Source organism: Rhinatrema bivittatum, chromosome 19 (genome assembly GCF_901001135.1).
Source record: "Rhinatrema bivittatum chromosome 19, aRhiBiv1.1, whole genome shotgun sequence".
Classification (NCBI taxonomy): Eukaryota; Metazoa; Chordata; class Amphibia; order Gymnophiona; family Rhinatrematidae; genus Rhinatrema; species Rhinatrema bivittatum.
The window spans coordinates 3,272,994-3,294,968 of record NC_042633.1 but is presented as its reverse complement, the minus strand read 5'-3'; the positions used below and the strand labels follow the sequence as shown (position 1 = coordinate 3,294,968).

Sequence of the window (21,975 nt, the reverse complement as noted above, 5' to 3'; positions counted from 1 at the left end):
ATACGGTCAACCACACTATCTTACTTGACCGATTAGCTGCAATTGGTATTTCAGGCACGGCCCTAGACTGGTTCTGTTCATTTCTCAACAACAGATCTTTCAAAGTGAAAATCAATAACAAAGAATCACAGGCAATCAGCTCTAACATGGGAGTCCCTCAAGGCTCATCTCTCTCCCCAACCCTCTTCAACATTTATCTTCTACCTCTCTGCTTCCTCCTATCCAAACTGAAAATCAAACACATGATTTACGCGGATGGCATACAAATCCTCATCCCTATAAGGAAATCCCTTCAACTATCTCTAATGTTCTGGGAGCAATGCTTTCAAAAAATTAGCACACTCCTCACAGAACTCAATCTAGTCATCAACAAGGACAAAACAGAATACCTCATCATCTCACAGGAAGATAACTTCATCCAAAGAGAGATCACACCCATTATAACAGATCAACAACAAAAAGACACCGCTCATCAAAATCCACTTACACCAATCCTAGACAGCCTCAAAAATACATCCTACGTAAGAGACTTAGGCGTTCTTCTAGACAATCAGCTGAACCTAAAAAGATTTGTAAACAACACAACCAAAGAATGCTTTTTCAAACTACAAGTCCTGAAAAAGCTTAAACCATTACTTCACGCTCACGACTTCCGCCTCGTCCTGCAATCAATTATCCTGACCAAAATTGACTACTGCAACGCGCTGCTAATCGGATTACCAGCCTCCACCATCAAACCTCTCCAGATGGTACAGAATTCTGCAGCTAGGGTCCTGACCAATTCTAACAAGAGAGACCACATCACGCCCATTCTTTACAATCTCCACTGGCTTCCAATTAAATTCAGAGTCTCCTACAAAGTCCTGACCCTCACTCACAAATACCTAAACAACATAGCACCTATCGATCTCACCCATCAACTCCGTACCATTAAAACAACAAGACCAATCAGAAAAGCATACCAAGACACTCTTATCATCCCTCAAACCAAAACTCCACTAAGAAATAGGGCTTTCTCCACAGCAAGTCCTTCACTTTGGAATTCACTACCACCAGAACTCAGACAAGACACTTGCCACCAATCATTCAAGAAAAAACTTAAAACCTGGCTATTCAGCCAGCATTTCCATGATTTCTAAAAAGCTGCTTCAACGAACTCTTTTTACATCCCCTCCGCTCTAATTATATAACCCCTCCATTCCCCCTCCCTTTATTCTTCTTTCCCCCCTTGGATTCTGAGTTTCGCCCACCCATCCCGACCCCCTCACCCATAGTCTACCCATTCCCAGTCCTCCCTGATCGCTTCGAATTACCAATGCAGAAGTAAATTATCTTAGACTACTGTTAACAAATTCCTGTAAGACATCTGTACAATTAGGAACTAGGAATATTCCATAATACCATATTTTAGACATTGTCTTTTTTGGCTATTTATTTCTTCTTTAAATGCTATTTAGAAAAGCTCAATCTAAAACATTAAGATTTAGACATATAAGACCTGTTGTGCCATGTATAGTATATTTTGCTCTTATGTTTATGTTTTTAGCCATGTATATTTTGCTCTTATGTTTAAATGTTATTCAAAAAGTTATACAATATGGGGCGGATTTTCAGAGCCCTGCTCGCGTAAATCCGCCCAAAACCGGGCGGATTTACGCGAGCAGGGCCCTGCGCGCCGGGAAGCCTATTTTACATAGGCCTCCCGGCGCGCGCAGAGCCCCAGGACTCGCGTAAGTCCCAGGGTTCTCGGAGGGGGGCGTGTCGGGGGCGTGTCGGGGGCGGGCCCGGTCGTCCCGGCGTTTCGGGGGCGTGTCGGCAGCGTTTTGGGGGCGGGTACGGAGGCGTGGCTATGGCCCGGGGGCGTGGCCGCGCCCTCTGTACCCGCCCCCAGGTCGCGGCCCGGCGCACAGGAGGCCCGCTGGCGCGCGGGGATTTACGCCTCCCTCTGGGAGGCGTAAATCCCCCGACAAAGGTAAGGGGGGGGTTTAGACAGGGCCGGGCGGGTGGGTTAGGTAGGGGAAGGGAGGGGAAGGTGAGGGGAGGGCAAAGGAAAGTTCCCTCCGAGGCCGCTCCGATTTCGGAGCGGCCTTGGAGGGAACGGGGTAGGCTGCGCGGCTCGGCGCGCGCCGGCTATACAAAATTCATAGCCTTGCGCGCGCCGATCCAGGATTTTAGTGGATACGCGCGGCTCCGCGCGTATCTACTAAAATCCAGCGTACTTTTGTTTGCGCCTGGAGCGCAAACAAAAGTAGGCTGTTCGCGCTCGTTTTAAAATCCGCCCCTATGTTACTCAAAAAAGTTCTTTGTTATATGTAATTGCCCACAAGCAAGCTTATTCAACTGTTCTCTGTAAACCAATTTGATTTACATATAATGTAAGAAGATCGGTATATAAAAACCATAAATAAATAAATAAATAAATAAATAAATAAATAAATAAAGGGCCCAGCGCAGGAAACCTCGGGGAGGCACGCCTTGATAACATCACCAAGGCTCTGTATATAAGGCAGACCTCATTCCCCTGATCCCTGCCTTAGCAATCGGGTCGATCACCTTATGATATCGAGTTTGTCTTCCAGTGTCTCTGTTCCAGCGTCCTCCTCTTCCTGCATCCTCCTGTTCCTTCGTCTCCTGGTAGTACCACACAGACTGATTTCATGGTACTGACCTTTGCCTGTTCCTTGACTACATCTGACATCCGCCTGGAACCAATCTCTGCCTGTCCACTGACCATGTCTGTACGCTGCCTGGAACTGACCTCTGCCTGTCCACTGACCACGTCTGAATATTGCCTTGAACCTTGACCTTTGCCTGACCTGAGTACTCCTGGATTAACTACTGGTATTGACCCTTGCTTCGACTGACTATCCTGAGCCTTGACTCTGGCCTTGATCCTCGCCATACACTCGGACACTTTATTCTGGTCTTCTGTGGCTCCTGGACTCTCTGACCTGAATATCATAAGAACATAAGAACATAAGAAAATGCCATACTGGGTCAGACCAAGGGTCCATCAAGCCCAGCATCCTGTTTCCAACAGTGGCCAATCCAGGCCATAAGAACCTGGCAAGTACCCAAAAACTAAGTCTATTCCATGTAACCATTGCTAATGGCAGTGGCTATTCTCTAAGTGTACTTAATAGCAGGTAATGGACTTCTCCTCCATGAACTTATCGAATCCTTTTTTAAACACAGCTATACTAACTGCACTAACCACATTCTCTGGCAAAAAATTCCAGAGTTTAATTGTGCGTTGAGTAAAAAGAACTTTCTCCGATTAGTTTTAAATGTGCCCCATGCTAACTTCATGGAGTGCCCCCTAGTCTTTCTACTATCCGAAAGAGTAAATAACCGATTCACATCTACCCGTTCTAGACCTCTCATGATTTTAAACACCTCTATCATATCCCCCCTCAGTCGTCTCTTCTCCAAGCTGAAAAGTCCCAACCTCTTTAGTCTTTCCTCATAGGGGAGTGTTCCATTCCCCTTATCATTTTGGTAGCCCTTCTCTGTACCTTCTCCATCGCAATTATATCGTTTTGAGATGCGGTGACCAGAATTGTACACAGTATTCAAGGTGTGTCTCACCATGGAGCGATACAGAGGCATTATGACATTTCCTTCCGTTTTAATTCACCATTCCTTTTCTAATAATTCCCAACATTCTATTTGCTTTTTGACTGCCGCAGCACACTGCAACCGACGATTTCAATGTGTTATCCAATATGACACCTAGATCTCTTTCTTGGGTTGTAGCACCTAATATGGAACCCAACACTGTGTAATTATAGCATGGGTTATTTTTCCCTATATGCATCACCTTGCACTTATCCACATTAAATTTCATCTGCCATTTGGATGTCCAAATTTTCCAGTCTCACAAGGTCTCCTGCAATTTATCACAATCTGCTTGTGCTTTAACTCCTCTGAACAATTTTGTGTCATCTGCAAATTTGATTATCTCACTCGTCGTATTTCTTTCCAGATCATTTATAAATATATTGAACAGTAAGGGTCCCAATACAGATCCCTGAGGCACTCCACTGTCCACTCCCTTCCACTGAGAAAATTGTCCATTTAATCCTACTCTCTGTTTCCTGTCTTTTAGCCAGTTTGCAATCAACGAAAGGACATCGCCACCTATCCCATGACTTTTTACTTTTCCTAGAAGCCTCTCATGAGGAACTTTGTCAAACGCCTTCTGAAAATCCAAGTATACTATATCTACCGGTTCACCTTTATCCACATGTTTATTAACTCCTTCAAAAAAGTGAAGCAGATTTGTGAGGCAAGACTTGCCCTGGGTAAAGCCATGCTGACTTTGTTCCATTAAACCATGTCTTTCTATATGTTCTGTGATTTTGATGCTTAGAACACTTCCACTATTTTTCCTGGCACTGAAGTCAGGCTAACCGGTCTGTAGTTTCCTAGATCGCCCCTGGAGCCCTTTTTAAATATTGGGGTTACATTTGCTATCCTCCAGTCTTCAGGTACAATGGATGATTGTAATGATAAGTTACAAATTTTTAATAATAGGTCTGAAATTTCATTTTTTAGTTCCTTCAGAACTCTGGGGTGTATACCATCCGGTCCAGGTGATTTACTACTCTGCAGTTTGTCAATCAGGCCTACCACATCTTCTAGGTTCACCGTGATTTGATTCAGTCCATCTGAATCATTACCCATGAAAACCTTCTCCATTACGGGTACCTCCCCAACATCCTCTTCAGTAAACACCGAAGCAAAGAAATCATTTAATCTTTCCGCGATGGCCTTATCTTCTCTAAGTGCCCCTTTAACCCCTCGATCAACTGCACACCCTTGTTCATGGGGTGCACACCCATGAACTTTCTCTTTAGGAGATCCTGCGAGGCCCACCTAAGATCAGGCAGCCCAGGTAACCAAGGTCTCAACCTGAGGGAACCTCAGGTGGCTATTGGCAAAGCTCCAGCTAGCCTCTGTCTCCTCCTGTGCTCTGCCTCCTGGTGGCAGGCACTCTCTGGGTACGACCAGGGAGCCTACCAATCCTGCACCGGGCCAAGGGTCCACCTTCCGGCGTAACAGGGTGCCAAGGCCATGGACTCGGCGGAGTTCCCCGCCTTGCGGGCCATCCCAGGCCTGGCTATTCATGTCCAAGAACAACAACAAGCCCTGAAAGCTCTGGCATCATCTGTGGAGAGCCTACGGTCTAATTGCAGGACTCTGTGTTGGCTAATCCAATAGGCCTGACTCCAACCCTGCTCCCGAGAGCCTCACTGGCTCTTCCGGCTCCACCCCTCTTCAGTGGGGATCCACGCCTCTGCTGAGGCTTCCTCAACCAATGCTTCATGCAATTCCGATGGAATCAACTAAGATCACCTTCATTCTCTCACGCCTTGAGGGGAAGGCCCTGGCATGGGCTTCTCCGCTTTGGGAGTGTTCTGATCCCATCCTCAGTCAATTATCCCAGTTCATTTCCACCTTCAAACGGACCTTTGATGATCCCGGCCATCAGGCGGTTGCGGGCCATCATCTTCTCCACCTCCGTCAAGGCTCAAGATCCCTCACCGAATTCACGGTGGAGTTCAGAAAATTGGCCACAGAACTGGGATGGCAAGAGGATTGCCTACGGGCATTCTATCTAGAAGGCCTGTTTTCTGCTCTCAAAGACGAGCTAGCTGTCCGTGAGATTCTCACATCTCTAGAGGACCTGATTTCCCTCATTGGGAAGATTGACCATCGCCTCTGGCAACAGAACCAAGAGGTAAGGGCCTCCAGCCCAATGCCCAGTATGTACTGCGAACCCTCAGCCAAAGGCCTTACCGGCACCACCTCCGTCTACTGAGGAACGCATGCAAGTCAACCGCAGGCTTTTGTCTCCTGAGGAGCGTCTTCGGCGCAAGAAGCAAGGCCTCTGCCTATACTGTGGTGCCTCCGGCCACCTTCGGCAACCTTGTCCAGTGCGTCTGGAAAACTACAAAGCCTGAGCCCGGCGGGGGTCCCGAGCTTGGGCGCTGCAGTTACTGGCCCCCAACTATTGCTTCCAGTATCCCTTTCCATGGAATCCCGTTCCTTCGCCACTACTGCACTCTTTGACACTGGAGCAAGTGGTAATTTTATCATGGACAATATCGTCACCTTCCTCAAGATTCCACTTCAACCCCTAGAGGTGCCTCTCTGCATCGCATCAATCCAGGGGGAGCACCTCCCTGGATGCATCACTCATCACATGGTGGCCTTTCGCCACACCGTGGGAACCCTCCACAAAGAAGAGATCTCCCTGTATGTCCTAAAGTGTTCCACACACCAAGTAATCCTAGGACTTCCTTGGCTCCAGGTGCATGCACCTCAATTTGACTGGCAATCCCTGCAGCTGATCCATGGGTCCCCAGTGCCAGAACCGCTGTCTGCGACAAGTGTCCCCAGCAGTTACCGTCTTGAAGACTACAACCCTCACCGGTCTGCCTGCTCCATATTCTGATTTCGATGATGTTTTCTCCAAACAAAAGGCTGACATCCTGCCTCCACGCCGAAAGTTCAATTGTCCCATTGAGTTCCTACCGGGTACCATGCCTCCCAAGGGCAGAACCTACCCGCTCTCGCTTCCAAAAACCCACGCAATGTCAGTGTTTATTAAGGAAAATTAGGAGAAGGGCTTCATAAGACCCTCCGACTCCCCAGCAGTAGCAGGCTTCTTCTTCATGAAGAAGGAAGACGGAAGTTTGCGTCTGTGTAGAGATTACTGTGGGCTAAATGCCATATCCCGCAAGGATCGCTATCCCCTACCACTCATCAGTGAACTATTTGATCGCCTGCAAGGGGCTCAGATCTTCATGAAGGAAGATCTCCAAGGGGCATACAACCTCATGCTTATCCAACCCGAGGATATTTGGAAGACTGCTTTCAATACAAGGGATGTTCACTACGAGTACATAGTAATGCCTTTCGGCCACTGCCCCTGCAGTCTTTCAACACTTGATGAAAAAGATCCTTTGAGACCTACTATATTCATTTGTAGTGGTACATCTGCATGATATACTGATCTTTTCAAAAGACCTGAAGTCCCACCGCTCACACGTCCGGACTTTTCTCCAATGCCTCAGAGATAATCACCTCTACGCGAAGCTGGAGAAGTGTATCTTCGAACAGAACCATCTTCCCTTCTTAGGATACATCATCTCCAATCAGGGATTTACCATGGATCCTGAGAAGCTTCAAGGGATTTGTGACTGGCCCCAGCCAGTTGGCCTCCGTGCCTTACAAAGATTCCTCGGATTCATGAATTATTACATAAGCTTCATAACTAACTACTCCACGTTAGCTGCCCCACTCACGGCCATGACTAGGAAAGGAACCAATCTACAAGTTTGGAGTCTCAAAGCTCAATCTGCTTTCCATGCCTTAAAAGAGGCCTTCTGCTCCAGTCCATGTCTACACCACCCAGACGCTATCCGTCCTTTTGTCGTTGAAGTCGATGCGTCCACCATTGGGGCAGGGGCGGTTCTGAGCCAATATTCCTCCAAGGGAGCCTTAGTGCCCTATTCCTTCTATTCCCACAAATTTTCTGCCGCAGAGCAGAACTACACGATTGGGGATCGTGAGCTCCTAGCTGTCAAGCTAGCTCTTCAGGAATGGCGTCCATGGTTAGGAGCACAGCATAAGTTTACAATATTTACAGATCACAAGAACCTTGAACACTTGAAAGAAGCCCAATTATTGAATCCCATACAGGTCCGCTGGGCGCTGTTCTTCGAACGTTTCAACTTTGAACTCCGCTACCAACCGGCATCGAAGAAACTTCGCGCGGATGCGCTCCCCCGAGCCAGAGGATAGACCTGACACTCCAAGACACATCATCGACCAAGCTTGTGTGTCCCTTGCTGTTACCACCATGGTATCAGCCAGGAAGACGGTGGTCCCATGCCATCTTTGAGAGCGTGTGCTCTTCTGGGCCCATGACTCGAAGCTGGCCGGCCATCCTGGCCAGGCTCAGACTCTTTAGAAGATCGCTCCCGGACCCCCGCTGGACCCCCAGGGACTTTTGGCCAGCTTGGGGGGGCCTCCTGACCCCCACAAGACTTGCCAAATGTCCAGCGGGGGTCCGGGAACGACTTCCTGCACTCGAATCGTGTTGTCGTAATGAAAAATGGCGCCGGCCATATGGCCGGCGCCATTTTGCCATACGGCAATATGGCCATATGGCCGGCGCCATTCCCCTCCCCCTTCCCCCGATTTATGATTTTTGACGATAAATTGGGGGAATTCCTATTAAATATCGCCTCTAACGATTTTTGATGATTTAAAATATATCGGACGATATTTTAAATCGTCAAAAAACGATTCACATCCCTACAAGCTATTACGTTCGTGGACACTTGGGCTGGTTGGAACAGAAGATGGAGTACTGTAGAGGTCCACAGTGAATGTCCCAACCAGGAGGCGGTTCGGAGGCTCGGTGCTGGCTGACACACAGGACTAAGGTGAAGTCCTTTGCGACCAAGGACTAGATCCCCACTGGACGGATGGACGAGGTTGGACCTGAGGGTAGAAAGACTCTTCGCCCTGGAGACTGGCACTCCCCCGGGAGGAGCCCTTAGGAGTCCGGCCGCTGGGACTTTAGGAGATTCACCCTGGAAGCCGAAGTCCCCCCAGGAGGAGCCCGTAGGGACACGGCCGCTGGGACTTAGGCGACTTCCTGAAGGTGAGGATGGTCCGAATGCAAGTGCCTCCTGCAGGTCGTGGTTCCGGACGGCTGGCGCCTCCAGCAGGTCGTAGGGAATCCAGAAGTTGGTCCAGGAATCGGAGTCCAAGCGTGGTCCGCAGCCAGTCCAGGGGTCGGTAACCAGAGAGCGGTCCAAAGCCAGTCCACGGGTCGAAGCCAGAGAGTGGTCCAAATCCAGTCCACGAGTCGAAGCCAGAGAGCGATCCAAAGCCAGTCCACGGGTCAAGTCCAGAAGAATCAAACAGCGAAGGGAAGGCAGAAGCAGGACGAAGAGCAAATCAGGAACTCAGCAACAACACACCACACAGGAACCTTGTTGCAAGGCACTGGAGAGGTGTAGGTGCAGGTAAAAATACCCTGGGGCGTCTGACGTCATCCCAGGCATTTCCTGAGCATTTCCCGCGCTGGCCCCTTTAAGAACTAGCCCCCTCTCGTGCACGCGCGCGTGTCTAGGAGACGGGGCCAGCGACGAGAATCAGCAGCGTCTCCGACGCTGTGCAGGAGCCGCGGCAGGCAGCGATTCCGGCTCTGGGGTTCGCGGGGCTCTTCTACCCGACCGGAGCTGCCCTCGGGGTAAGTGGGAACCGGGGCCCGGCCGGTTTTATACAGTACCCCCCCCCCCTTACACCCCCCTCCCTTAAGGATTGGGTTTTCCCTGGATGGTCAACGTGAAACTGATGAATAAGGTTTCTTATCCAAAATATTGGAGGCTGCTCCCAGGAGTTTTCCTCAGGCCCATATCCCTCCCAGGAGAGAGGTACTCCCACCGGCGGCGATGTAATCGGATGTCCAAAATCTCCTTTACAGTACAATGCCCTCTCCTTCAGCTTCAGTGGTAGTAGCACAGGAGTTGTGTTATGGAAGGAGAGGGCATCAACGGTTTAAGCAAGGACACGTGAAATACGTTATGTATCCGCAGAGTGGACGGTAACGTAGACGGTAGGATACTGCCCCTACCCGTTCCACAACTGGAATGGACCCACATACTTGGAGCTAATCAACATTCGACGGGATCCGTAGGCGAAGATTCTTGGTACTTAACCAAACTTTACTGCCTGGGAGGAAGATCGGAGCTGGCCGTCTTCGGCGATCAGCATACTTTTTCGCTTTAGCCGAGGCAAGTCTGAGTTTCTCTTGAGTGGAAGTCCATAGGGAGTGCAGCTGCTGGGCGGTGAGCTGGGCCGCCGGAGAGGTAACTGATAGAGGCAATGACAAAGGAGGCCTAGGGGTTTTTCCATAAACAAGCTGAAACGGAGACTGGTCGGTAGCTGAATGCTTATGCCGATTGTAAGAAAATTCGGCCCAAGGTAAAAGGGTGACCCAGTCATCTTGCAAGCCCCAACAAATGCACGAAGAAAGGCCTTCAATGTCCGGTTGGTCCGCTCGACCTGGCCATTGGCCTGTGGGTGGAAGGCTGTAGTAAGGTCCAAGCGCACCCCAAATTTCCTGCACAATGATCTCCAGTACTTGGCCGTAAACTGCGGCCCACGGTCGGAGGAAACATGCAATGGTAGACCATGTAACGAAATACATGATGTATAAAAAGATTGGCCAGTTCTGGTGCCGAGGGTAGCTTGGCGAGAGGCACGAAATGAGCCATCTTAGAAAAGCGGTCGACTGTAACTGTAACTGTCTTGTCTTCCGAAACAGGCAAATCCCACAATGAAGTCGGTGGAGAAGTGGGTCCACGGTTCCGTAGGAGTGGGCAGTGGCTGCAAAAGTCCCCAGGGGCATCCATGGAACGGCTTGTTTGAGCACAGTTGGGACACGACTGGACATACTGTCGTACGTCCTCCTTCACTCCAGGCTACCAGTAGAATTCGTCAGGAGTTCTAGAGTCAGGTTATACCTGGATGTCCGGCGGTCAATGAATCATCGGCCCAAGCTAAGACCTTCTTTCGAGAACGCGTGGGCACCACTGTCTTACCTGCTGGAGCCACCTCGGAAACTGCTAACAAGACCCTGGCTGGGTCCAAGATGTATTGAGGCGGGTTATCTGCATCCTCGGGTTCAGATGTCCGAGAGAGCGCGTCCGCTCGTATGTTCTTAGCTGCTGGTCTGTATCGAAGGGAAAAATTGAAGCAACTGAAAAAGAGGGCCCATCTTGCCTGCCGCGGATTGAGGCGTTGGGCCCGACACAAATACTCGAGATTTTTGTGATCGGTGTAAACGATAACTGAATGCAGCGCTCCCTCCAGCCGCTGACGCCACTCATCGAAAGCCAGCTTAATCGCCAGTAGCTCTTTGTCTCCAATGCCATAGTTCCTCTCAGCTGGGAAAAATTTTCGAGAATAGAATGAACAGGGCAGAAGTTTACCTTTGGCAGATAGCTGGCTTAGAACTGCCCCCACAGCAGTATCCGAAGCGTCCACCTCTACGATGAACTGACGTTGGGGGTCAGGATGGCGCAGGCAGGTGTCCTGGAGAAATGCCTCTTTCAAGTCATGAAAGGCCTGTATGACCGAGGTCGGCCAGTTCCTGGCATCCGCTCCCTTCTTGGTGAGAGCGGTTAAAGGAGCCACCTTATGAGAATATTGTGGTATAAATTGCCAATAAAAATTGGCGAACCCCAGGAACGTTGGAGGGCTTTCACCCCCTGGCGGTTGTGGCCAGGTCTTGATTGCAGGCAACCTTCTCGGGGTCCATCAGGAAGCCAGTGGAAGACACAATATATCCTAAGAAAGGTAACGACTCTTGCTCGAAAACACATTTCTTCAAATTTAGCGAGAGTTTGGTTCTCTCGAAGCTTTAGCAGTACTTGTCGAACATGTTGTCGGTGCATTTCTAGGTCCTTGGAGTAAATAAGGACGTCATCAAGGTAGACGATGACCGAGGAGTGTAACATGTCCCTAACAACCTCATTCATGAGGTTTTGAAAAACCGCCGGGGCGTTACAGAGTCCAAATGGCATAACCAGGTATTCATAATGGCCGTCCTCGTATTGAAAGCGGTCTTCCATTCGTCGCCGGGACAATTCTCACCAGGTTATAAGCCCCTCGCAGGTCTAATTTTGTAAAAATTAGAGCCCCCCTGTAATCTGTCCAGGAGTCTCCGGTATCGAGGCAGTGGGTACCGATCTCTCCGGTGATGCTGTTCAGGCCGCGGTAGTCGATGCAAGGGGCGGAGCGACCCATCTTTCTATGCTACAAAGAAGAAGCCTGCCCCGGCCGGTGACATAGAGGGCCGAATAAAATCCTCGCTCCAGATTTTCCCGGATGTAAGTGGACATGGCTTGAGTCTCTGGAAGGGATAATGGATAAACCCGGCCTCGCGGTGGAGTGGCACCCAGGCAAGAGGTTGATAGCGCAGTTCAAAAGGGCGATGTTCCGGAAGAATTTCAGCTTTCTCCTTAGAAAAAAACATCATGGAACTCCTGGTATTGAGGGGTAGAGCCAGCGATGTTGTCAGCATTGCCACCGGGGTGCGAGGTGGGTCTGTTAGACAGGTACTAAAACAGGTATGACCCCAGGACGGCCAACTGGAGAGAGTCCCAAGCAATGACGGGAGAATGTTTCCTAAGCCAGGGCAATCCCAGGATGATCGGATGCATGGATCTCTCTAAGACGAGGAATGAAATCTTTTCCTGGTGCAGACGCCCGTGCGTAACACAAGGGGTGAAGTTCATGGTGGCAATGTACCTGGCAGAAGTTTCACCTTGATAGAAGATATCCGAGAGCGGAGGTTCTTGGGTTGTATCCCAATCTGGAGTTGCTGCACCAGCTCCTGGAGATGAAACTCTCCCGGCCCCTGAGTCAATTAGAGGGCTTGATTCTCGAACTCCCCGTCGGGGAGTAGCAGTGTTACTGAACAAAGCATGGGGTCTGTGGCGGCGTGACCGAGGGTAGCGTCCCCCACCGTCCCTAGGTCCGAGCGTTTCCTCGGACGTTCGCTGCAACGGGCAAGGAAGTGGCCCCTGCCTCCGCAGTACAGACACAGCCCCAGCGAGCGACGTCTTTTCTCTCCTCTTGGGAGAGCGGGGGCCCTCGCCCACCTGCATGGGTTCGACATCCTGGGACCTCGAAGGTGCTGGAGGCAACTTCCACGGTGTACGGAAGCGGGTCCAGTGGTATCAGTCCTATGGGGTGCTCTCCCGCTCCTGAAAGCGACGTTGTATGCGACGGTCCACTCGTCCTGCTAATTCAATCACTCATTCAGATCGGGAAGATCTCAAGCTGCCAATTCGTCTTGCAATCTTGAGGAAAGACTTGCTGTGTAAACTGTCACTTCCCCAATTTAATTCGGCAGCGAGGGGTCTGGAAGTCCATGGCATGGTCGGCTAAGGGCCGGTTGCCCTGCCATAGCTGTAGTAGTTCAGAAGCAGTGGTGGGTTTACGGGCGGCCTCGTCAAGACTTGCCGAAAAGCAGAAATGAAAGTGTACCAGATTATTCAAACGAGGATCCTGGCGCTCCAAAAGGTTTGGACTCCCAGGCCAAAGGTCTCCCATCCAGAAGGGAAATAATGAAACTGCTTTTGACCCGATCCGTAGGGAACTGAAGCGGAAGAAGGGTCGAACCGGATATAACACTGGTTTAAGAACCCTTTGGCAAAGCTTCGTGTCTCCTGAGAATCGCGTAGTACTGGCATCTGATTGGGGCAGAAGCGGTAGTAGAGACTCCAGCTCTGGGTACATTGGGACCAGCGGCCGAAGCTCCACCAACACGGTCCGGCTAAGGCTTGTGCTGTGGCCATTAAAGTGTCAAGGCATGCTTGCTGTTGCTGCAGTCTCCTTGGGCAATGCGGGGAATGGCCTTCAGGCCTGCAAGGTCCGCCGGGTCCATGGCCTTGCAAACTATTACGTTCGTGGACCCTTGGGCTGGTTGGAACAGAAGATGGAGTACTGTAGAGGTCACAGCAGCGAATGTCCCAACCAGGAGGCGGTTTGGAGGCTCGGTGCTGGCTGACACACACAGGACTAAGGTGAAGTCCTTTTGCGACCAAGGACTAGATCCCCACTGGACGGATGACGAGGTTGGACCTGAGGGGTAGAAGACTCTTCGCCCTGGAGACCGGCACTCCCCCGGAGGAGCCCTTAGGAGTTCGGCCACTGGGACTTTAGAGATTCATCCTGGAAGCCGAAGTCCCCCCAGGAGGAGCCCGTAGGGACACAGCCGCTGGACTTAGGCGACTTCCTGAAGGTGAGGATGGTCCAGATGCAGGCGCCTCCTGCAGGTCGTGGTTCCGGACGGCTGGCGCCTCCAGCAGGTCGTAGGGAATCCAGAAGTCGGTCCAGGAATCGGAGTCCAAGCATGTTCCGCAGCCAGTCCAGGGGTCGGTAACCAGAGAGCGGTCCAAAGCCAGTCCACGGGTCGAAGCCAGAGAGCAGTCCAAAATCCAGTCCACGAGTCGAAGCCAGAGAGCGATCCAAAGCAAGTCCACGGGTCAAGTCCAGAAGAATCAAACAGCGAAGGGAAGGCAGAAGCAGGACGAAGAGCAAATCAGGAACTCAAGCAACAACACACCACACCAGGAACCTTGTTGCAAGGCACTGGAGAGGTGTAGGTGCAGGGTAAAAATACCCTGGGGCGTCTGACGTCATCCCAGGCATTTCCTGAGCATTTCTCGCGCTGGCCCCTTTAAGAACTAGCCCCCCCGTCGCGCGCGTACGCACGTCTAGGGGGCGGGGCCAGCGACGGGAGTCGGCAGCGTCTCCGACGCTGTGCAGGAGCCGCGGCAGGCAGCGATTCCGGCTCTGGGGTTCGCGGGGCTCTTCTACCCAACCGGAGCTGCCTCGGGGTAAGCAGGGAACCGGGGCCCGGCCCGGTTTTGTAACACAAGCAGATTGTGATAAATTGCAGGAAGACCTTGTGAGACTGGAAAATTGGGCATCCAAATGGCAGATGAAATTTAATGTGGATAAGTGCAAGGTGATGCATATAGGAAAAAAATAACCCATGCTATAGTTACACATTGTTGGGTTCCATATTAGGTGCTACAATCCAAGAAAGAGATCTAGGCGTCATAGTGGATAACACATTGAAATCATCAGTTCAGTGTGCTGCGGCAGTAAAAAAAGCAAACAAAATGTTGGGAATTATTAGAAAGGGAATGGTGAATAAAACAGAAAATATCATAATGCCTCTGTATCGCTCCATGGTGAGACCGCACCTTGAATACTGTGTACAATTCTGGTCGCCGCATCTCTAAAAAGACATAATTGTGATGGAGAAGGTACAGAGAAGGGCTACCAAATGATAAGGGGAATGGAACAGCTCCCCTATGAGGAAAGACTAAAGAGGTTAGGCCTTTTCAGCTTGGAGAAGGGACAGCTGAGGGGGGCTATGATAGAGGTGTTTAAAATCATGAGAGGTCTAGAACGGGTAGATGTGAATCGGTTATTTACTCTTTCGGATAATAGAAAGACTAGGGGGCACTCCATGAAGTTAGCATGTGGCACATTTAAAACTAATCGGAGAAAGTTCTTTTTTACTCAATGCACAATTAAACTCTGGAATTTGTTGCCAGAGGATGTGGTTAGTGCAGTTAGTGTAGCTGGGTTTAAAAAAGGATTGGATAAGTTCCTGGAGAAGAAGTCCATTACCTGCTATTAATTAAGTTGACTTAGATAATAGCCACTGCTATTAATAGCAACAGTAACATGGAATAGACTTAGTGTTTGGGTACTTGCCAGGTTCTTATGGCCTGGATTGGCCACTGTTGGAAACAGTATGCTGGGTTTGATGGACCCTTGGTCTGACCCAGTATGGCATGTTCTTAGAGTTTGACGTGAACTCAGAGAAAGATTGGGAGACAATAGATGGAGCAAGGAATGAAGGAGACAGAGTAAAAGCCTTCACACTGACAGCAGCTTTCCGAACTGGTCACACTGGTGAGCTTCACAGTGGAAGAGATGGAGAACCACTTTCTGGATGGTTGCCTAACATAAGTAACAAAATCACGACAGACTCCACTACACTCCTCAGAGATATCCCACCATTCCTCTGCTTCTTCTGTAATTTCACAGGCTTTATTTACTTTCACTGGAATCCAGCAGGACCTCAGAGAAGATGACCAAAGATGATGATTTCCCTGGCATATTCCCAACCTTCACCTAATACAGGTGAGGCTGAGCTTCATATCGACCACCCTATAAGAATGATGAACTAAAGGACAAATTAGAAGAAGAACTAAAAGACATAACACTCAATGATTGTAACTCAGCTACTGTTGTGGAGCGCTAGGAGAGCGATCCCACTCCTGGGTGATGTGTGTCCTTGGGCCACGGCTCGACCCCAGAGGGCTCTGAAGAGGTGCCGTGGGAGGCGTGGCATGCCCGAGCATGGGCTGGACGGGAGCAGGGCTGGAGTGAAGACAGGCTGACAGGCCCTCCTCCGGACCTGCACGCTTCGGAAGACCCAACAACGCAATGTTGGTCTTGTGAACAGTCCTCCGACCGTTCCCAGCCCTTTCGGACCTGCCGCAGGGTACGGCACGAAGCGGCAGGCCGGATGGAGGCCAGGGCAGTGAAGACTGGAACATGGATTCAGACGAGACTCAGGAATGACGTAGACTCAGGCTTAGACATGGACTCAGGACGAGGTGCAGGATCCATAGACGTGGACTCAGGCAAAGGCATAGATGCAGGATCCTTAGACGTGGACTCAGGCATAGACGTGGACTTCAGGAACGGGGTGCAGTATGCATAGACATGGACGCAGGCAAGACGAGGACTCAGGTCGAGGTACTGGATGCACAGAGGTGGAGTCAGGAACGAGGGCTGAAGGAAGACATGGGCACTGACCCTCAGGGCGCCCTACTCAGGCCACCCGCGGGACTGAGTCGCGGACCACCCTGTCCCATGCGCGCCCTACACAGCCCTGGAAGGCTGGTCGCGGACCACGCAGAGAGCGGGAGAGCACAGGAAAGAGGAAGCAGGTTCGCTGCTCTCCTGGCAGCACAAGGCAAGGATATACGCTGCTCTCCTGGCAGCACAAGGCAGGTTAGGCATCAGGATCAGGAACAAGGATATCTGGAACATCAGGACTGGAACACATATACTGGAATAGGAGACACACCTCTGGGCTGGAACATGGACATCAGGAACATCAGGACTGGAACAAGAGACAGACCTTGAGACTGGAACAGCAGGCAAACATCAGGACTGGAACACTGAAGACATCAGGACTGGAATGGCAGGCAGACATCAGGACTGGAACAACTTGACAAGAAGCTTCAACAGGAAACATGGAACACTGGACCTTGCAGAAGGCTGGAATACAAGGCATCTCCTGGAACGAGGAACTCAGGAGTGACCAACTCCTTGCGAAGGCAAAGATACACTGAAAGCTGAGCCCTTTAGTAGGGCTGAAGTGGACAACGCCCAGGGAGGGGTCAGCAGGGGGCCACACCTGGCTGGCCCTTGAAGAGCAGTAGAGAAGCGCGCGCTCGCGCCCTAGGAGGCTGGAGAGAAGAGCTGGAAGCTGGTGGCGTCCTCAGCCACGTGGAGGGCCCAAGGAAGTCGCGGAGCAGCCCTGGACTGGAGCTGGGTGAAGGCAGGTCACTGGAGCAGCTCCCAGCTGCACGGATAGAAGCAGAGAGAGGCAAGGCTGGCTGCGGGGGAAGGGCTGACTGCAGGAACGGCTCCATGCCGTGAGGACAGCCCCAGGAGGAAAGGTAAGACTGCAGGGAGAGTAGAGAGCTGTAGGCACCGGCAGAGAGAAGTGCTGGCTGCAGGGAACTGTGAGAGACTGCAGGCACCGGCAGGGACGGCTTCCCTGCTGGGCAAGGACCCGGGCTAAAGCAGGCACTGGGAGAGACGGCCTGCTCGCTGAAGGTCCCGGGATCGCAGCAGCACGTCGGGGAAAGGCAGAGACAGCAGCCGAGGAGCAGACCACATGGCAGCAGCTGTGGAAACGGCCCCAGCTGATTCAGGGAGAAAGAAGCAGCGTCAGCAGCCCGGCTGGCTGTGGCTGTGAGAGGTAAGAACCTACACACGCTTCTTGTGGGCAGGAGCACAACAGCTACGGAACTTTTGTTAAAAAGATAGCCGATGAAATAAACTCCACCAAAACAATAACTATCAAAGAAGCAAAACAAAATAACCACTGGCATAATGCAAAAATAAAAGATGCAAAAAGAAAGCTCAGAAAATTTGAAAAAAACTGGAGAAAACACAAGACAACTGAAAACCTAACCAAATTCAGGAAACATCTAGCTTTCTACAAACAACTGATCCTTAATACTAAAAAAGAATACTATTCCAATAAAATAGAAAAGTTTGCCAATAACCCAAGAACCTTATTCTCCATAGTAACGAATATCACAAATGACAAACAAGAATCACCTCAAAGTCTTCCTGAATCAAAATGCAATGAATTAGCCAAATGTTTTAGTGACAAAATATTAAACCTAAGAAACAAACTCCAAAAAACAGCAAACAAGCAATCGTGATGCAAAAAAGAGTTGTTAACCTATGGTCCTCATTCATAGAAATATCAGAACAAGAAGTTGAATCAATGATAAAAAATATAAACCCTGCTCCACACAAAATCGGTACAATACCAACAACTGAGATAAAAAAGTTTACCAATGTAGTAACCCCAACACTATCTACTAGATAGTTCTCCCCCTCTTTTTTTCCATCTCCCAGTTAAGGCAACCTTGTTATAATGTAACTTTTATGCTCCTACTAAATGTCTCTTGTTGAATTGTTTGTTATAGTTCTGCTTAGTTTTGATGTAAACCAAGTTGATTTGATCTGTATCAAGAAAGTCGTATATAAAAGCCTTAAATAAAATAAATAAATAGATAAGGGAGCCCTGACCGACGTGCCGCAAATGCGCAGTAGAGAGCAGCTCTACCGCACATGTGCGGGCGAGCACGTCGGCCAGAGTTTGACTATTCACAAAAATGGTGCTGGGAGGACCCGTAGCAGCGGCGGCGAGGACCCGTAGCAGCGGCGGCGAGGACCCGTAGGGGCGGCGGCGGCGAGGACCCGTAGCAGCAGCGGCGGCAAGGACCAGGACCCGTAGCAGCGGCGAGGACCAAAACCCATAGCAGCGGCGGTGGTGAGGACCCGTAGCGGCGGCAGCGAGGACCCGTGGCGGAGGCGGCGAGGACCAGGACCCATAGCGGCGGCGGCGGCAAGGACCAGGACCCGTAGCGACGGCGAGGACCAGAACCCGTAGCGAGGGCGAGGACCAGAACCCGTAGTAGCGGCAGCGGCGCATGCGCGCCATCTGAAGGGGTTGTGAATGAGCTGGGAGAGGAGGGGAGTGACTGAGGGGAGGGGGAGGGAGGAGAGAGTGACGTGAGAAGGAGTGGGAGGGAGAATAGAGGTGGGAGGGAGAATGGGGGTGGTGAGGGGGAAGTGGAAGGGAGAGGTGGAAGGGAGAATGAGGGGGGAGGGAGAATGAGAGGGAGGGGAAGGTGGAAGGGAGAATGAGGGGAAAGGGAGAATGAGGGGAAGGGGGAGGTGGAAGGGAGAGGAGGGGGAGGGAGAATGAGAATGAGGTGGAAGGGAGAATGAGGGGGAAGGAAATGGACCGAAATTTTTTTTTTTAATGTAGCCCGTTGTTACGGGCTTAACGGCTAGTCTAATATAAACATATCCCTAACTGAAGGATTAATGCCTGATACACTGAAAGGGGCAATCATAAAACCAATCATCAAAAAGAAAAACAGTGACCCACTAATCCTCAATAACTACCGCCCAGTCTCAAACCTCAGTTTGTTAGCTAAATTAATTGAGAAAATAGTAAAGAAACAGCTAGCTGAACACCTAGACAATAATAGCATACTGTACTGGCGAGCACAGGTCTGGCAGGATTCCACATATGAACGGACTTCCTTAAGAACCTTTGGCCACCAGTAGGTTCTCAACTTGTGGGATTGCCCTGGGTGACCGGAACAGCGGGAATCGTGAGCCCACACCAGCACTTGTTTCCGCAAGTGTGGCGGCACTAGAGTTTTTCCAGGCATGATGGTGGTGGTAGCTGACAGGAGGATCTGAAATGGCTCAATGATGTACTGAGGTTCCTCAGAACCCTCCGTTGAATCAAATACCCGTAATAGGGCATCAGCCTTAGTATTCTTTCCAGCCGGTCTGTATCGGAGAATAAAGTTGAAACGGGTGAAAAACAGGGCCCAACAGGCTTGTCGGGGGTTGAGCCGTTGTGCCTGGTGTAAGTATTCTAAATTTTTATGGTCTGTGAAAACCGTAAACTGGTGTTGTGCCCCCTCCAGCCATGGACGCCACTCTTCTAGGGCCACCTTGATGGTCAAGAGTTCCTTGTCACCAATGGCATAGTTCCGCTCTGCAGGCGAGAACTGGTGGAAGAGGAAAGCACATGGACGTAGCTTGTGGCCCTCGGAGGCATGGCTCAGGACGGCTCCTACTCCCTCCGAAGATGTGTCCACCTCAATAAAGAATGATGGTGCTGGGAGGACCCGTAGCAGCGGCGGCGAGGACCCGTAGCAGCGGCGGCGAGGACCCGTAGGGGCGGCGGCGGCGAGGACCCGTTGCGGATCCGGATACCAAAGGCAGGGTTGCTGCATGAATGCCTCCTTGAGATGATGAAAGGCGGCCTCTGCTCCTGGAGGCCACTTTTTGGGATCCTCCCCATTTCGGGTCAGGGCTGTCATTGGGGCAACAATGGACGCATAGTGAGGGATAAATGACCGATAATAATTTGCGAAACCCAGGAACCTTTGGAGTACCTTGAGCCCGGACGGCTGTGGCCATTCCTGAATGGCACTTAGGTTTTGCGGATCCATGCAGAATCCCTGACTGGAGACTATGTATCCCAGGAAGGGAAGAGACTCCTGCTCAAACAGGCACTTTTCGAGCTTCACATACAGCTTATGCTCCCTGAGGCGTTGTAAGACTTGGACGACGTGCCGGCGGTGGGCGGCCAAAGTATCAGAGAAAATCAAGATGTCGTCCAAATATACTACCACACATTGGTACAGGAGGTCGCGGAATATCTCATTCATGGTATTCTGGAAGACTGTGGGGGCATTACAAATGTTGCAGTCGGATACTGCAGGCGAGGTAGTGGACCCTTGGGCCGGCCCACCTAGGATGACAGGGTAGGCCGGGAGGCGGAGCCACAGGCTGGCGGTGTTCACCTGGGAACCAGGAGCCCCCCAGGAGGAGCCCTTAGGGTCCTGGAACCTTGGGACTTGGGGAATAGGCTCAATGTCCAGTGGCAGGAAAGGCCTAGGCAGAGAGTGTAGTATAGGAAGTCCAAAAGTATAAGATAGTCCGTGGACCGGCTGTACAGGCCGAGGGCCAGCTGATGACAGGGCAGCGGGCGGCAGCGGGAACTGTAGCTAACCGGATACTGAAGCAGAGTCTGTAGAAAGCTGGTACTGAAGCAGGCTGAAGACTGGAATGGAGTCTGTAGCAGGCTGTGGACTGAAGCAGGCTATAGACTGGAATGGAGTCTGTAGCAGGTTGTGGACTGAAGCAGGCTGTAGACTGGAATGGAGTCTGTAGCTGGCTGTGGACTGGAGCAGGCTGAAGCGAAGTCGGGAACGAACCAAGGTCAGAGGCAGGAGACAGGCTGAAGCGAAGTCGGGAATGAACCAAGGTCAGAGGCAGAGTATAGGAAGTCCAAGAGTATAAGATAGTCCGTGGACCGGCTGTACAGGCTGAGGGCCAGCTGATGACAGGGCAGCGGGCGACAGCGGGAACTGTAGCTAACCGGATACTGAAGCAGAGTCTGTAGAAAGCTGGAACTGAAGCAGGCTGAAGACTGGAATGGAGTCTGTAGAAGGCTGTGGACTGAAGCAGGCTGTAGACTGGAATGGAGTCTGTAGCAGGCTGTGGACTGAAGCAGGCTGAAGACTGGAATGGAGTCTGTAGCAGGCTGTGGACTGAAGCAGGCTGTAGGCTGGAATGGAGTCTGTAGCAGGCTGTGGACTGGAGCAGGCTGAAGCGAAGTCAGGAACGAACCAAGGTCAGAGGCAGGCGGCAGGCTGAAGCGAAGTCAAAGGCAGTCCAAAGGTCAAGTCAGGAACGAGGAACAGACGAAGCGCAACTCAGAACTACTAGGCAGTAGTGAACCTCGTTGCAAGGCAAGGAGAAGGAGTCCGGACGCCGGTTATATCGGGCTTAGGGCGTGACGTCATCAGCGCAGGCGGGGCCAGACTTCCGGGAGCTGTGCGCACAAAGTGGGCGTCCTCGCGCGCGTGGCAGCGGGAAGACGGGCAAGCCATGGCGGCCGCCACATGGAGCAGGCAGCGCCGCCGGGGTCCCAGCCACGCGGAACGCGGCGTTTCCAGCAGCGGAGGTAGGCACTGTTCAGACCTACCGAAGGGGAAGCGGCGGAGA

At 51.2% G+C, this 21,975-nt stretch overlaps 1 protein-coding gene across 1 annotated transcript in view; it reads right to left on the bottom strand.

Annotated features, from left to right (window-relative positions):
• Positions 1 to 11,835, bottom strand: part of LOC115081057 (vomeronasal type-2 receptor 26-like) — a 79,562-nt gene extending 67,727 nt beyond the window's left edge. Inside the window, exons 1-3 of the mRNA XM_029585571.1 lie at positions 11,775 to 11,835; positions 10,847 to 10,973; positions 10,629 to 10,759 (exon numbers count right to left, since the gene is read on the bottom strand). Coding sequence (XP_029441431.1) covers positions 10,629 to 10,759; positions 10,847 to 10,973; positions 11,775 to 11,835 — 319 coding nt within the window. The remainder of the gene's footprint in view (positions 1 to 10,628; positions 10,760 to 10,846; positions 10,974 to 11,774) is intronic.
• Between the last annotated feature and the right edge of the window lie 10,140 nt (positions 11,836 to 21,975).